The sequence below is a fragment of the Fukomys damarensis genome, unplaced genomic scaffold (genome assembly GCF_012274545.1).
Source record: "Fukomys damarensis isolate Sample0158 unplaced genomic scaffold, DMR_v1.0_HiC HiC_scaffold_20, whole genome shotgun sequence".
NCBI classification, from domain to species: Eukaryota; Metazoa; Chordata; class Mammalia; order Rodentia; family Bathyergidae; genus Fukomys; species Fukomys damarensis.
The window spans coordinates 20,895,078-20,909,731 of NW_022900932.1; the positions used below are offsets into that span (position 1 = coordinate 20,895,078).

At 51.9% G+C, this 14,654-nt stretch overlaps 1 protein-coding gene across 1 annotated transcript in view; it reads right to left on the bottom strand.

Moving 5' to 3' along the window:
* Positions 1-7,177: 7,177 nt before the first annotated feature.
* Tspan15 (tetraspanin 15) overlaps positions 7,178-14,654 on the bottom strand; it is a gene marked incomplete at its 5' end in the record, with an annotated part of 38,263 nt that continues 30,786 nt past the window's right edge. The window contains 4 exons of the mRNA XM_010607971.3: positions 7,178-7,932; positions 8,133-8,249; positions 9,931-9,978; positions 12,430-12,546. Of these exons, the coding sequence (XP_010606273.1) occupies positions 7,783-7,932; positions 8,133-8,249; positions 9,931-9,978; positions 12,430-12,546 (432 nt within the window). The remainder of the gene's footprint in view (positions 7,933-8,132; positions 8,250-9,930; positions 9,979-12,429; positions 12,547-14,654) is intronic.

Consider the following 14,654-nt stretch of genomic DNA (forward strand, 5'->3'; position numbering starts at 1 on the left):
GCCACCGAACCGCTGAGCTAAATCCCTGGCCCCGAAACTCTTAATATTGAGCCATCCAGTTTGAGACCACCCTGATTCTGTTAATTTATGGCTAACCTTTTTTTTTTCTGCTTGAGTTCTTTATCTTTGTTTGGTGTGAAGGCATCCACCTACTTAGAATTTCCTTCTTGAAATTTGGCTCGCTATAGAGTGAGCCCCAAGTCCACACAGCAGTTCCATCCCTGTCTTTTGGCAGGTTAAAAAGTACCTAAAAGGGATCCCAAGTAACAAGTGGAATTTGAAAAAGCAGAACAAGTTTGGAGAATTCACACTTTCTATATCAAAACTTAATATAAGCTTATAATAATCTAAATAGTGTAGTGCTGGCATAAAGAAGAACATGTTAACCAGTAGAAAGCCCAGTAATAAAACCTTGGTGTGTGCCCACTGATTTTCCACAAGGGGACAAAAACCACTCCACGAAGAAAGGACACTCTTTCCAACAAATGGTGTTGGAAAAGTTGGATATCCATATGCAAAAGAATGAAGTTAGACCCTCACTTTATGCCATGCATAAATATTAACTCAAAATGGCTCAAAGATCTTAATGTAAAAGCTTAATCTATGAAACCCTAAGAAAACACAGAGGGAAAGCTTTATGACATTGGATTTGGTTTCTTGAATATGGCACCAAAAACATAGGCAACAAAGGAAAAAAACAGACAAAATGGTCTTCATCAAAATGACAAAGTTCAGGGCCAGGGATTAGCTCAGTGGCACTGCACCTATCTTGCAAGGGCAAGGTGCTGGTTCAATCCCCAGTACCGAAAAGAAAAAAAAAGTGACAAACTTCAAATGAATGAAAAGGAGAAAATAAATATTTGCAAATAACATCTCAGATAAGGCATTAATATCCAGGATATATATAAAGAACTCCTATAACTCAATAATAGCAATAACAACAACAAAACAACCTGATTCAAAAGTGGATAAAGGACTCAAATTTAAAAAAGAAAGGGCTGGAGATTTAGCTCAGTGTTTCCGCCACCTGCCTAGCAAGTGCAAGGTCTTGATTTCAATCCCCAGTACAAAAAAAAAAAAAAAAAAAAAAAAAAAAAAAAAAAAAAAAATAATAAAAAACAATAAGAAAAAAGAAAAAAAAATATATATATATACACAAATGTCCAATAAGGACAGGAAAAGATTCTCAGTATCACTTGATTAGAAGAAGGCAAATCAAAACTGTCAGGCTGGGTGTGGTGGCGCACAACTGTAATCCCAGCACTCAGGATGCTGAGGCAGGAGTATCATTGCAAGTTCTGGGCTACATAGTGAGTTCCAGGTCAGTCTCAACTACATAGTGAGACCCTGTTCAAAGAAAAACAAAAACAAAAACAAATACAAAGGTGTCAGACATGATGCCTGTTAGGGTAGCTATTATCCAAAATAACGAGGGTTGTTGAAGACGCGGATGAGTAGAACTCTTGTGCATAGCTAGTGAGAAGTACAATGGCAGATTCACTGTGAAAAATACTTTGGAGGTTCTTCAAAAAGCTAAACATAGAGGGCCGGGGATTTAGCTCAGTGGTTCGGTGACCTGTCTTGCAAGCGCAAGGACCCGAGTTCAATCCCCGGTACCAAAAAAAAAAAAAAGGCTAAACATAGAGATAGCACATGATCTGGCAATTCCCCTTCTGGGTTTATGCCCACAAGAGTTGAAAGAAGGAACCCAAATAGATACTTGTAACCCCAACATGAGTAGCAGCATCATTCACATACCTGAAATGTAGAAGCAACCCAGGTGACTGTCAGTGAGTGAATGAAAAAGCACAACATGGTGTAGACAGACATACAATGGAATGATATTCAGTCTTAAAAAGAATGACATTTTAATACACGCTACAACATGGATGAACCTTGAAAATATTATGCTAAGTGATACAGACTAGATACAAAAGGTCAACCATTGTACAATTGCATTTATCAGAGGTTTCTAGTCAAATTCATAGCACAGTGGTTACTGGAGTTGGGGGTGGGGAGGAAAAGAGCATCTATTGAGGATGATGAAAAAGTTCTAAAAATGGCTAATGATGATGCTTTCACCACATTTTGATTATACTTAATGCCCCTGGTTCATACACCTAAAAATGATTAATTTTATTTTCATATATTTTACCACAACAAGAAAATTAGTAAGAAACACGCCCCACCAAAGTACAGAAATCTACTGAGCATGACAGACATTCTCATCTAAGGATACCCTGAAGGGACAAACATTCACAGCTGAACATTTCCAATTTTTGAAGAAAGTTATACAGGTGAATTAATTATCAAGGTCAATTCTCATCAGGTTCCACTGCTCTTGTTCTCTTCAACCTAGTGAATTTGATGTCTTTCCTCCCAGTCCTTAGTTTTGTGCTTTTCTTTCTTCTACAGACATCCCTAGTGACATACATTTCCAGATTTAAATATATGACATCCTGTTCTCTGGGGATCTTTTCACATTAGCTTTTCCTCTCAGCATTTAAAGCACCACGTAGCACTCCCCTGCAGGAACAGCCCCACTGTTTCTCTGCTCACTCCTCTTCCAGCAAACAAGTAGGAAGCTCCCCTTCTTCACTCTTGCAAGCAGCACTGCGATAGATTCTCATGACCGACTCCCAGGGCCCTTAAGCCCAGGGCCCTAGCAGCCTCCTCCCGTTCGTTACCCAAGGAGCTCAAGGTACTATTGCCTTATTTCTAAGCACTGAGAAAACTGGGGAGAACCACCATCCAACTTGAACATTTTTAACTTTCATGGGTCTTTTTCCTTTTTCCAATGAAGAGTTCCGGGCTGAGGATGTAGCTCAGTGGTAAAGTGTTCGCCCAGCACAAGCAGTTGAGTCCCTAGCACCGAAGAGGAAAAGTCTTTCCTTCCTTATAACTTTGATTACTGATTCTGATCTCTTTATTACCGGTGAGTGTGCCTGCTGGAGACATGGAGACTCCTGTGGCCCTTGTCCTTGTAGTTCTCAGAGATATCTCCTTATATCCTTTCCCTTTGCACCCTGGGAATGTTTCTTCATCCAGTCCTTTGTATCTTGCATTTGATTTCTATACTTTCAAATCTACTATTCATTGCATCCAATACCAAAATTTTAACTCAGCTACTATATTATTTGTTGACCACTCTCTCCTGCCATGAATGGTCATTATTTAGCAAAGTAGTATTCTCTCCTATGTCATAAGGAGGCCTGAAGTACAAATATTCTAATTTTGCCAGTAGACATTACTGCTAAGGAAGGCTATGCTTAGAGTCACATATTTTTTGCATCTTTATTGAGCATCTACTATGTGTCTTGTGGGGCACCAGAGCTACAGTGATGATAAGATGAAATCTGGATCTCAGATAGTCTGTGGAGAATGTGGGTCCAGCTGAGCCCTGTCCCCAGCAGATGTTCTCCATCTGCTGATGTCTCTTGTGGGCATGAGACTCATTCCAACCCTCCAGGTGACATGGCCCAGGTGCATTGTGGCTGCACTGGTCTGCTGGGAGCTGTCCCTGCTCCCAGCGCCCTCTCTGACAAGTGGCTCTCATCGGTGTTGTAGGCTATGTCCCGCTCTGGCTTCCTGAACAGTACAAAGGCTTCAGAAGGTCCAGAGCTTCCCAGACAAGCCCACGTCCACAACAGGAGCTCAGCCAAAGTCTAGCAGAAGGGCCCTAGGCCCTCACTAATGGTGTCTTAGTCGGGTCTTTGCCAGAAGCCAGGACAAAATCTGCCTCCAGCCCAGACTTAGCTTCCTAAGCCGACACAGATGTTTTAAGGTTTTGGGGGTTTCTCTGCGGTGCTCACTGGATATTGCAGCCATCACATGCTTACTTCGGCGATGCAGGGGAGGACTTAGGAACAAGAGGGCAGTGCTGGCATAGTGGGACCGCAGGTGCACTAAAGGGCATCCTGGCATCTGGCATGGCCACCCCTGGGCCAGCACATCTGCAATCCTCACTCGGAGTGGAGATGACAAGCCACAAGATGCGCCCGGCCTCCTGAGGACCAAGGACGGGATACAAAGGGCCCAGCGTGTCCCAGGGCCCAGCCACACAAGCACCATGTGCTCCAGGCCAGGGCTGCCTAGCGAGCACTGTCATGGCCCAGGTGCCACCGACTACACTCAGGAGACAGCAGAGTTCATAGCTGGTCAGATCCCTGTCCCAGCACAGAAGCAAGCGGAATGCGCTAGGCAATCCCCAGCAATCCCCAGACTGCTGTCCGGGGCTGTGGTGCCTCAGCGCGAGGGGCAGGGAGAGGGCACCAGGCCCCTGTAGGGGACACGGACCTGCCACACACTGTCCCATGTGGTCCTCGGGAGGACCCGGCCAGGTAGGGACAGTCCTCATGGCTGTCTGGAGGCAGAGGCCTCCCCCTGGTGGTCACCTGATACCTGGCTAAACTCGTGCTGGCCCTGTTAGTGGGGAGGCCGCACTGGACCAACAGGGGCCTAAATCAATGAAAACTAACATATACGAAGCACAGTGTCCAGCACAGAAGGACTTAACGATAGCCCAGAGACCAATGGTTATTATGTAGTTCACATCCAGCCTCTGCTCCTCAGTCTATACAACCGCTTCATTTGTCTGCTTCCCGGAGTCGACATGCCTTCATTCAACAGATGCTTATTAAATGCCTACTATGTACATGCACATATAACAGTTTTAGTCCTCCTTGTTTTGTGGTCTGCTCTTTGGGGTTAGAGGAGCAGGGTCGGGAGCTCTGATCAGCGGGCGGGCATCGCCACCTGGTGGACATATGCTGCCATGTCAGCTCTGCACATTTTCTCCAGCCTTTCTGGGGCTCTCAGGATTGTAATTGCGGGCCCCTTCAAAGGACCCACAGGCTGTGGCTGTAAGAAATCAGACCCCGTGGCAAAAGCTATTGGACTAGACCCAGAAGAGTGGTAGTCAGGGCAAAGGCTTGAAAAGATCCAGGCTCAGGGATTCCTGGCAGAGCCTCTTGGCATTTTTTCTCCCCACTAAAGATGCAACTCAGGCCCTTCACTGTGAGCTACATCCTCAGCCCTTTGTATTTTTTACTTTGAAATAAGGTATTGCTAAGCTGCCAAGATGGGGCTTAAAATTGAAATCTTCTTGCCTCAGCTTCCCTCATCTGCAAAATGGGTGACCATACAATAAATCTCCCCATACATAGAGCTGGAATGAAACTCCCAGTAAACAGGGAGGAGGGTGTGGAAGGATTGAGGGCACGATCTCTGAGCTGAGAGTGACCTGGGTCAGTCCAAGACCCTGCATACAGGAGCAGGGATGGGAGCTTTAGCTGCAGTGGTCGATAGAACTCAAATACCAGGCAGGGAGCAAGGGCCTTGGAGTCAGACGTGTGACCAAGGCAGTAGTGCTTACCAGACGAGCACCCTAGGCACAGTCCTCACCCCAGGGAGCCCAGGCCCCTTCTCTGGAACAGAGTGACTCTGGACCACTACAGGTGAAGAGACCATGCGCAGCAAGATGAAAGGCAGGTGTTGCCTGACTGACCATGGGCAGTAGAGGGGCCACCCAGAGTATAAACTGTTGCTGCAAAGATCAGGAGGACACAGCTCACCAGCATCCTGAGGTCCCCACACCACAGGAAAGCCAGATAGTTCACCTCACCCCACCACCAATCCCCGCCTCCTCACTGCCTTTCTTCTTTCCTCTTTTGCATTACTAGGGATTTAACCCAATGCCTTTGCACAGAGCTACATCCCCACCTTTTTTTTTTTTTAATTTCGATGTGGGTTTCACTAAGCTGCCAAGTACCAAATATTGCCATTTCCTAAGTGTGCTATGGTGCTGGAAAAGGACTCATTTTGAGGGCCATACCGCCATCCTTGTGAGACAAGATGGCACTGTGCTGTCATTGGCACTGAAGCACAAAAGGGCACAATCTCGGGGGAGTCCAAAGCCTCCCCTTCTGCCCATCTCACTCCCCTGAGAGGTGAGCGGCTGCAGGTTGGAAGGAAGAGAGGAGATGCATTTGTGGGCGCTCAGCCATTGGGAGTGGGCACCCACTGAGCCCCGGTCCACAGACGCAGCTGTCCAGGGCAGCATCGGAGAGGCGTCTGCAACAGCAGTGGAGAGAGGACAAGGTGAGGTGACCTGGTCCCCAGGTTCCAAAGTAACACGACCTCCTCCACAAGCAGATTCTCAGCTGTCCCAGGCCCTCTCACTGCCTGTGCTGTTCTGCTGCTTCCAAAGGCAGCTGCCCTCTCCCCTCTGGGCACACAGAGAATCCTCAGAGAACAGTCAGAGCCCCAGAGCCAGGAGGCCACCAGCTCACAGCCCAGCCTGACCTGGTGTCGCATCAGTGGCTGTGACGATGCCCCTTGGGGAGCACTACCCCAGCCACCCAAGGTTTTGCACACTTAGTAGCACACACACACACACAAGGCAACAAGAGGCCATGAAGCAGAGGGGCTGCAGGACTGGCCATGATGCCTTAGTGAGTTACTTAACCACCCTGTGCCTCAGTTTCCCCATCATCAAAATGAAGATAATAAGAGTGACCAAAACTAGTTGGGGTGATCAAGCACTCAACCACGTCACTTCTGGATGTTTGGGGCTATTCCCATCCTGGTGTTGAGTTCTTCAGGTCTGGGACTTTTGCGGGGGAGGGTAACAGGAATAGAACTCAGGACCTTGTGCTTATGAGGCAAGTGGTGGAACTACTGAGCCAAACCCCTGGCCTCAGGTCTGGGACTCATGCTATTTTATTTCTACTACCCTACCTTTTAAGAAAATCTACAAGCCACGTCTGGGGCTAGGCAGCTTGGAGGACTGGTCCACGCAAGTCCTGCCACCGCCAGCAGGGGGCGATCAGCCCGAAGCTTTGCTTGGCGCCTGTGTCGGGCACTGCACGTGGCTTACTGTTGCAGTCACACAGGTGTGTTTGTGGCTCCTTCCCAGAGCCTTGGCTGTCCAGCTTCCCCATCACGGGGCCTCGTGCCACACAACACTCAGCCTCAGTTTCTCAGTCTGTGAAAGGGGTTATCACCTGTGCCTCCTGCTGAGATGTTCCCTGGTCTGGTGCTCCAAACTGCCCCAGACCTTCACCTCAGAGTGGCCCTTCTTCAATCCTTGCACTAAAGGGCTTTCAAGTCCAAGTGGAGGCCTTGCTCACTCCCTCCTCACCAAAACAGCACACACAAAAAGCCAAAACTAGAAAAACAATCACGTCTTTATTGTTTGATTAATGAACTGACTGGTGGGGCAAGAGGAGTGTGTGGGGCATTGTCTGGCTTTGGATAGTCAGAAACTCCTGTTAATGTATACAAAATACAAATGTTACAAAAATCATGTAGAAAATGGGTCAGCAGAGCAGCAGCCCTTGCAAGGGGCTCAAGGCACAAGAGAAACGGCCTGCCCGGGTGCCTGGGGCATGGCCAGGGCACGAGGGAGCAGAGCTGCATAGTCTTCTCTCCACTTACAAATCACTGAAAAACTGCCCTCCGGGGGGCACAACAACCACGGCCAAGGCACTGCTGGAAATAAAATGGGCCGGAGCCAGGCACTCAGCTCCCCTTCACTCCACAGCCCAGGCCTGGAGCAGGGACGCAGGGTCCACAGGCCCTGCAGTGTGGGCACAACATCTGGAGCACTCAGAACTGGAGAAGCCTCTTAGGAGAGGCTCGAGCCACCCCCGGGGGCAGGGGCCATGGGCCCTGGCCAGTACCGTGCGGGCAGAGGGGCCACAGCGCAGCCCCGCCAGCCTGAGCAGACCAAGCGCTGCCTCCTGACACAGTCCTGTTGGAGCCACTGTCCCACGCAGGCCCCTAACTGGGGTAGCACATGCAGCACCCTGTGCCCGCCGCCTCCACGCTGGGATGGGTGCCAGGCCCCAGGAGCCCGTCGGTGACAGAGTGTTCCGTGATGATGTCCTCCACTCGGGTGATATACAGGAGCGTCAGCAGCACCCCCAAAAACTGCAAAGTCAGGGCACCACTGGTGAGGGCCTGTGTGCCTGGGGAGGCCTCCTGCAGTTCCCAGGCCCCAGAAATGCAAGCAGCCAGGAAGCCCTCCGGGCACTGGGAGACCCACGCAGCCCAGCCTGCACCTCCCGGAAATCCCGGGCCCCTCCAGCGCCCACCCCAGCCGTCTCCTCCCACCCTGTCCAGGTGCCCACCTGGGGGAGAAGAATGCCCAGCAGGAGCCCCGCCATGATGGTGTAGTTGTCCATGAACCAGATGAGCACAGCATTGGTGCAGCCCCGGACGTAGATGACGTTCTGCACGCTGAGGCGCTGCACAGAAGGGGCCGGTCAGCCGGACCGGTCGGCAGGAGCCGGACTAGGCCCCACACTCACACGCGACCCGGAGTACCGGGAGCGTGGGGACATGACGGTGACACTCGGGCTGTCCCAATGACTGGCGCTGGGGACTGAGGGCCTGAGGGGCCCGGGCATCCCCCGCCCACAGACAACTGTGGTGTGGGTGAAAAAAACAATCCATAATCCCAAGCGGAAAGTGTGACTAACTGCAGGCAAGGTAAAATAAAATGTTTTCTACACTGTTTGAATACACAACAAACTTTCCAGACCCACTACTGTGTAAATGAAGGAATAATCTTATAGGCTGAGTATCCCTAACCCAAAATCTGAAATGCTCTAAAAACTGAAAGTTTTTCAGCCTCGCTGTGATGCTACAAGTAGAAGATTTCATGTCATAAAATTGTTTCATGCACAAAATGATTAAAAATTGTGTATGAAAACTGTGTATTAAAAGGTGCATATGAATGAAACATAAATGAATTTCATGTTGTGACATGGGTCCCATCCCCAAGATATTTTATTATGAATGAGCAAATATTCTAGAACTCTCACCAAAAAAATTTGAAATCCAAAACACTTTGGTCCCAAACATTTCAGATATGGAAGATTCAATCTGTTTTCTGATCAGAGGCCTTTATCAAGAATTGGTTAATGGCTGGGGATTTAGCTCAGTGGTTCTGCTGCCTGCCTCGCAAGTGCAAGGTCCTGAGTTCAATCCCCAGTACTAAAAAAAAGAATTGGTCATATATTTTATTCACTGGCTGACTGACTGATACAGGGTCTCACCATGTGGCCCAGGCTGGCCTCAAATTCCTGGGCTCAAGTGATTCTCCTGCCTAAGCGTCCTGAGTAGCTGGGACTATCTTTAGCTCTTGATCACCACTTTAAAAAGACCATGTCAATGACAAAAGGATCCCTGTGGTAAACAGTCACCAACATGACCCCCTGTATTGGGGGGGGAATGGTGCCAGAGTCTCGGGATCCCCTGCTCGGTGCAAACACTGTTTCACTGTCTTCTGCCACATCTAACAGCCTGAGCTGTTATGTGTTAAATCTGTCATGGAGTTGCACGTTGTGTAGGTTTCGTTTTGCAATAATAAATAGGTCATTAAGAAGCACTATTATACAAGCCAGCATCAGCTCTGGGGGCTGGCACACTGCTGGTTGCAAATCTTGAGCTGAACGTGAGCTCGTGTGCACTCTAAGGCATTCCTGCAGGGTGCTGTGGGGCTGGCTGAGAGACCCCACTTTGTAAACCAGTGCTCTGAGGCCTCTCAGCCCACCTTTCCCAGCATAGACCAGCTTCTCCCCTAAGCCAGGCTGGCCGCACAGGAACTCCTGGGTCCCAGCTGGAGGAAAGCAGATGGGTTATCTGCCAACTGGTGACCCCAGGGGCAGAGGCTGGCTGGGGCTGAGCTAGGCTGGGCACACAGCATGCTGGGGGTCCTGTCAGGAGCCACAGTGGCCTCAAAGGGACAAGCCTGGACGAGGCACTCAGCAGAGCATGGCAGGTGGCCTCTCCAAGCTCCCCAAGCCCTCCTGTGGCAGGAGTTCCGGCCCCAGTGCAGTCACCTTGGAAATCCCCCATGCCCCATCCCAGGCTTGGGGCAGTAGCACCAATGTTTCTGGGGTCAGAGGATTTCAAAGACATTACCTCCTTGTCGATAGTTTTGTAGCCACACATGGTGTTGATGACATCCGTCTGAAATAGAAACAACAGTTAACACACCACGTGTGTCTTCACTTCCCCCTCCTCCAGCAGCAGCCCAGAAACCCAGAGAAAAGCAAGCTGCCCTGGGTCCCCAGCGGGGTCTGGTCCCAAGCCACTCTTCTGCTCTCATGATCACACTCTTCCCACAATACTGCATCTTACGAAGGAACACCTGGGACCCAAGCTTGGGGGCCACAGGCATCCCTAATGGCATAGGACAGCTGAGGCCACTGTGGCCTCTGGCATCCACCTCCTGCATCCAGATCCGGCTCTGCCACTCAAGAGACCTGTGCTAACCTCAGTCAGCCACCGAGGCAGCAGCACATGGGGACCCCTGAGAAGCAGCTGTGCAGGGACTGAGTGTTCATTCACTGCCTCAGGACAGTCAGTGAACCCATCTCACGGGCTGTTTGGGACATCAAGTGAGGTCCGCATGCAGCACGCTTCCTCAGGGCCAGGCACAAGGAAAGGCACCGGCTGGGGTGACATTGTTCATGACTCCAGTCCTTGGAGAGCAAGGGGAAGTTGGGCCTCAGATGCCATCCAGGTCACTCTACATGCCGGGGCTCTGTAAGTCCCTCCTCCAAGACCTCCCCTCAGCTGCCCTCAGATGCAGCGACACCCAGTGTCCAAGTGGCACCAGGTCCGTGAGTGTTTGTGGCCCTTACGGACCATGAACCTGGCCCTCTGGAGAGGGTTGGGTCTGGGAGCAGGTGCGGGAGGGATCGATGGGCACAGGGCGTCCACGCCCTCCATCCATTCGTGCGTTGAACCTGAATGCAGGACCACGAAGGCACAGCTCCCTCGCCCCAGTACAGGACAGCGTGGAGGGATCGCCTCACTGCTTGAGCCGAGGCTCCCGCCAACTGCTGCCCAACGGTTGCTCAACATGTGCCCCTGCCCCGCCTGGCTTCCGGCCCTGCCCGCCCACTGGCCCTTCTGCTCACTAACCAGTGTCTCGGCGTTAGCACCCTCTGCCGTTCAAGGGAACACGAGAGTCTCGCCCACGGCCTGCAGGACACCCGTGACCTCCCACTACACCTCCCCCTGATGCCCCATGGAGCTCCCTAAGCTCAGCCTGCTTTAGCCTCACTGGACTCTGTGCTGTTGCTCAAGTAGGCCGGGCAGTTCCCCCGGGTCCTCTGCCCTTGCCATTCTCTCTGCCAGGAATACCCTGGCCCCAGACACCTGAGTGGCTCCTTCCCTCATTGTCTTCAGAACCCAGCTATGGAAAGCAGCAATGCTCTGTGCCTCTACTTCCTCTCCTTGGCATTTACTCACTTCTTACACACTCTCTTTTCCTCCTTCCTTTTGCCCGCTTTCCCCACTATAATGTCATTTCCATGTGGGCAGAGACATCGTGTGCCTGCTGTACCCTGCAACCTACAAACGTGCCTGGCACATAACAGACCCTCAACCAGATCTGTTGAATGAATGAATGATACAAGTTGGGCTTCCATATCAGCCTGACACTCAGTGCTGTTCCCGAGTGTGAAAGTTCGGGACCATCTGCTGCAGCCCCCTGAAAGCCGGGGCTCCCACCCAGCACTCTGGCCCAGAGACCTATCTTAAAATGGCAGCTAGAGCTTCCAGACAAGCTCACTCCAACCCAGCCTTTTTAGGGCGAGTGCACTTGGCCCTGCTCCCTCCTCCTGGGTGAGGCCCCACTGCAGCTGCTGGGTTTACAGACTCAGGCACTGGGCACCGCGTGGCAGAGATGTCAGCATGGAAACTTTTTCCATGACTGCTGGGGCGTGAGTAACTGCGTGGCTTTCTGCTTCATTTAATGCCAGTGAGCAGGCAGTTTCTGCTTGCGAGTTACACACAAGGGTTGACAGAGTGGTGAGGGCACAGACAGCATCCCGAGTGACTAAGCAGGTGACAGCGAGAGCCAAGCTGGGGAGAGGCAGAGGCTGACATCTACGTCACCAGACCCCTGCTCCTGGGTGCTGGGCTCTGGGGATCACAGGAGACACCCAAAGTGCAGGTCCTGCTCTGCCCGAGCCTGTGCTGCAGAGCTCCGGGCCTGGAAGCTGCTGTTCTCTGCCTCCCCTGCAAAGAACAGGGCCACAGCAGCTGTCTGCAGTTCATCCTGGCCGTGCCAACCTCAGGAAGATACCTAACCTTTCCATGACTCGATCGCCTCATCTGTAACGTGGGCAAATTAATAGCCGCTGCCTCCCATGTCACTGTAAGGTCTGAGTTAGTTAGTAAAGCCAAGGGCCTGGAGCAGGCCGGCGGGAGCTCAGTAGATGCTGGCCGACCCCACTCACAGACAAGGCCCCCACGCCACACCCCTGAGCCCTCCGTGAAGGAGCCCCGAAGGCTCGGCTGCTACCTCCTGCCTGCCTGTCCCCGATCCTCCCCACCACATCCCCATCCTCAGCAGCACCTGATCAGCAGGGCGGCCTTGTGTCCCCACCCCGCAGGCAGCGGAACTACCTTGTTCCTGATGCAGCAGGTGTAGGGCACCCCGCAGGCCAGCGGCCCAGGGGCACTGCAGTCGTGGTACTGGTTTTTGCTCCAGTCTCGGTAGTCTTCTCCACCACAGCACTTGAACTGAGAAAGATGGCAAATGGAAAAGAGGAGCTTCTGGTCAGCTGGCCGGAAGGGGCCCCAGGAGCCGGCGCAGTTCATTACATGGGTCACCCGGCGGAAGAGTGACAGCAGGTACGCAGGCTGGACGTCGTGAAGCCAGAACTACCCAGGAGTGGCACGGCCATCCAGGAGGTAGTGAGCACTGTCCTGTCAAGGTATGCGAGCCAGGGCTGCCTCAAGGTGGGTATCAGGGCAGTGAGTGGACACCAGAAGGGAAATCCCCCTTGGAAGCCGAACTGCCCCTTCATCATCTTCATGTCCCTGGTGTCAGGCTAAAGGAGAAGGCCTTCACGGTCCCAGAGGCCATGGTCCTGAGGGAGTCCCTGCTCTGCTGTCCTCAGGGCATTGGCAGCAACCTCGGGCTCTGCCCTGAGCTTCACCCTCCTGCCTCGGCCCCCTGCACCAGTGTCCACTCCCAGGGGCACAGCTGGCAGCTCTCTGGATGCACTGCCATGGGCTGGGCATTGTCCAGACTCTGGACAGACAGGGCGAGCAAAACCAGGGGATGGAGGCAGACTGAGTGCTACACAGAAAGGGGAGGAAGGGTCGCCATGGTCCCCAGACATGGGACAAAGGGGAAAGGGGCCGAAAGGGGTGGCTTTAGGCTGGGTGTCGGGAAAAGCCACTCTCAGAAGAGGACATTTTATCTGAAGCATAAGCAACAAGAACAAAGCAGTCATAGTCGGGCGTGGTGGCGCACGCCTGTAATCCCAGCACTCGGGAGGCTGAGGCAGGAGGATCACTGTGAGTTCGAGACCAGCCTGGGCTACATAGTGAGTTCCAGGTCAGTCTCAACTACATAGTGAGACCCTGTCTCAAAAAACAAAAAACAAAAAGAGAAAAGAAAAAGGTAGTTGCCACATGCAAAGGCCCCACACAGAATTGAGCCTGTTTCAGTAGCATTTGCAAAGGCCAGTGGGTCTGGAACAGAATGAGCAATGAGCAAGAGTGCGTGGGTGAGGCAGACAGGAGGGCAGAGACTGGTGCAAAGCTGGGACCGTATGCCAGGAGCAGCGTGAGGGCAGCCAAGGAGTGCGCTGCTAGGAGGTCCTGGTAGCCGCACACACCAGAGTCTCTCCTGAGTCCCTGCTGTGTCCCTTAGGCCATCAGATTTCAGGGCTTGGAAGTGCCTGTCGAAGGTGCAGTGTAAGGGGTATTTGCTTTGCATCCAAACCCCCCATTCAGATCCTCACACTATCATCCCAGCTGTGTGGCTACAAGCCATTTGATCAGACTCTCTGGGCCTCAGACCCTTGTGTGTGACCACCAACGAGGCTGTTTGTAAAGCATTTTGCCAGGGCGGAACCAAGCAGGTGTTTGGTGGGCATTAGTCACTCCCACCCCACCTAGAGACATGAGTCCTCACCCAGCTGAAGGCCGTTTCCAATAAAAACATCTCACCAGGCGTGGTGGCACACGCCTGTAATCCCAGCACTCGGGAGGCTGAGGCAGGAGGATCGCTGTGAGTTCGAGACCAGCCTGGGCTACATAGTGAGTTCCAGGTCAGTCTCAACTACATAGTGAGACCCTGTCTCAAAAAGCCAAAAACCAAACCAAATGAAACAAAAAAAAACAATAAAAACAACTCGCCCTACCCGGCTGCGAGTAGGTGTGACTCGGCTGTCCCCACCAGAGCTGGCAGCACAGCGCTGGCAGGAAAGGCCTCCCGGAGGAGGCTGCACCTGTGCTGACGACAGAGGGCTCGGAGCCAGGGCCCTGGGCGTGGTGAAAGTCTGGTTCGCACCAAGGGCTGGCACGGGGGACTGAGCAGCTGAGCTCCCGAGGTCATGTCCCAGCAGGAGCTGCCTGGCACAGTGGGCCAGTGGCTGTCCCCACCCAGGAGCGTGAGGACAACCCCGCTGCACTTACCAGGGCCTTATCACAGATTGCCTGGCCTGCTCCAGGCTCTTTCTTCCTTTTTTTCTTTTTTTCCTTTCCTCTCTCCAGTACTGGGCATTGAGCCCAGCATCTTCACAAAGATCTATATCCGAAACCGCCCACCCCCACTTTTTTTTTTTTTTTTTTTTTTTTTTTCCACCGTCTTTTTAAAAACCCAAATCTCCACTTTG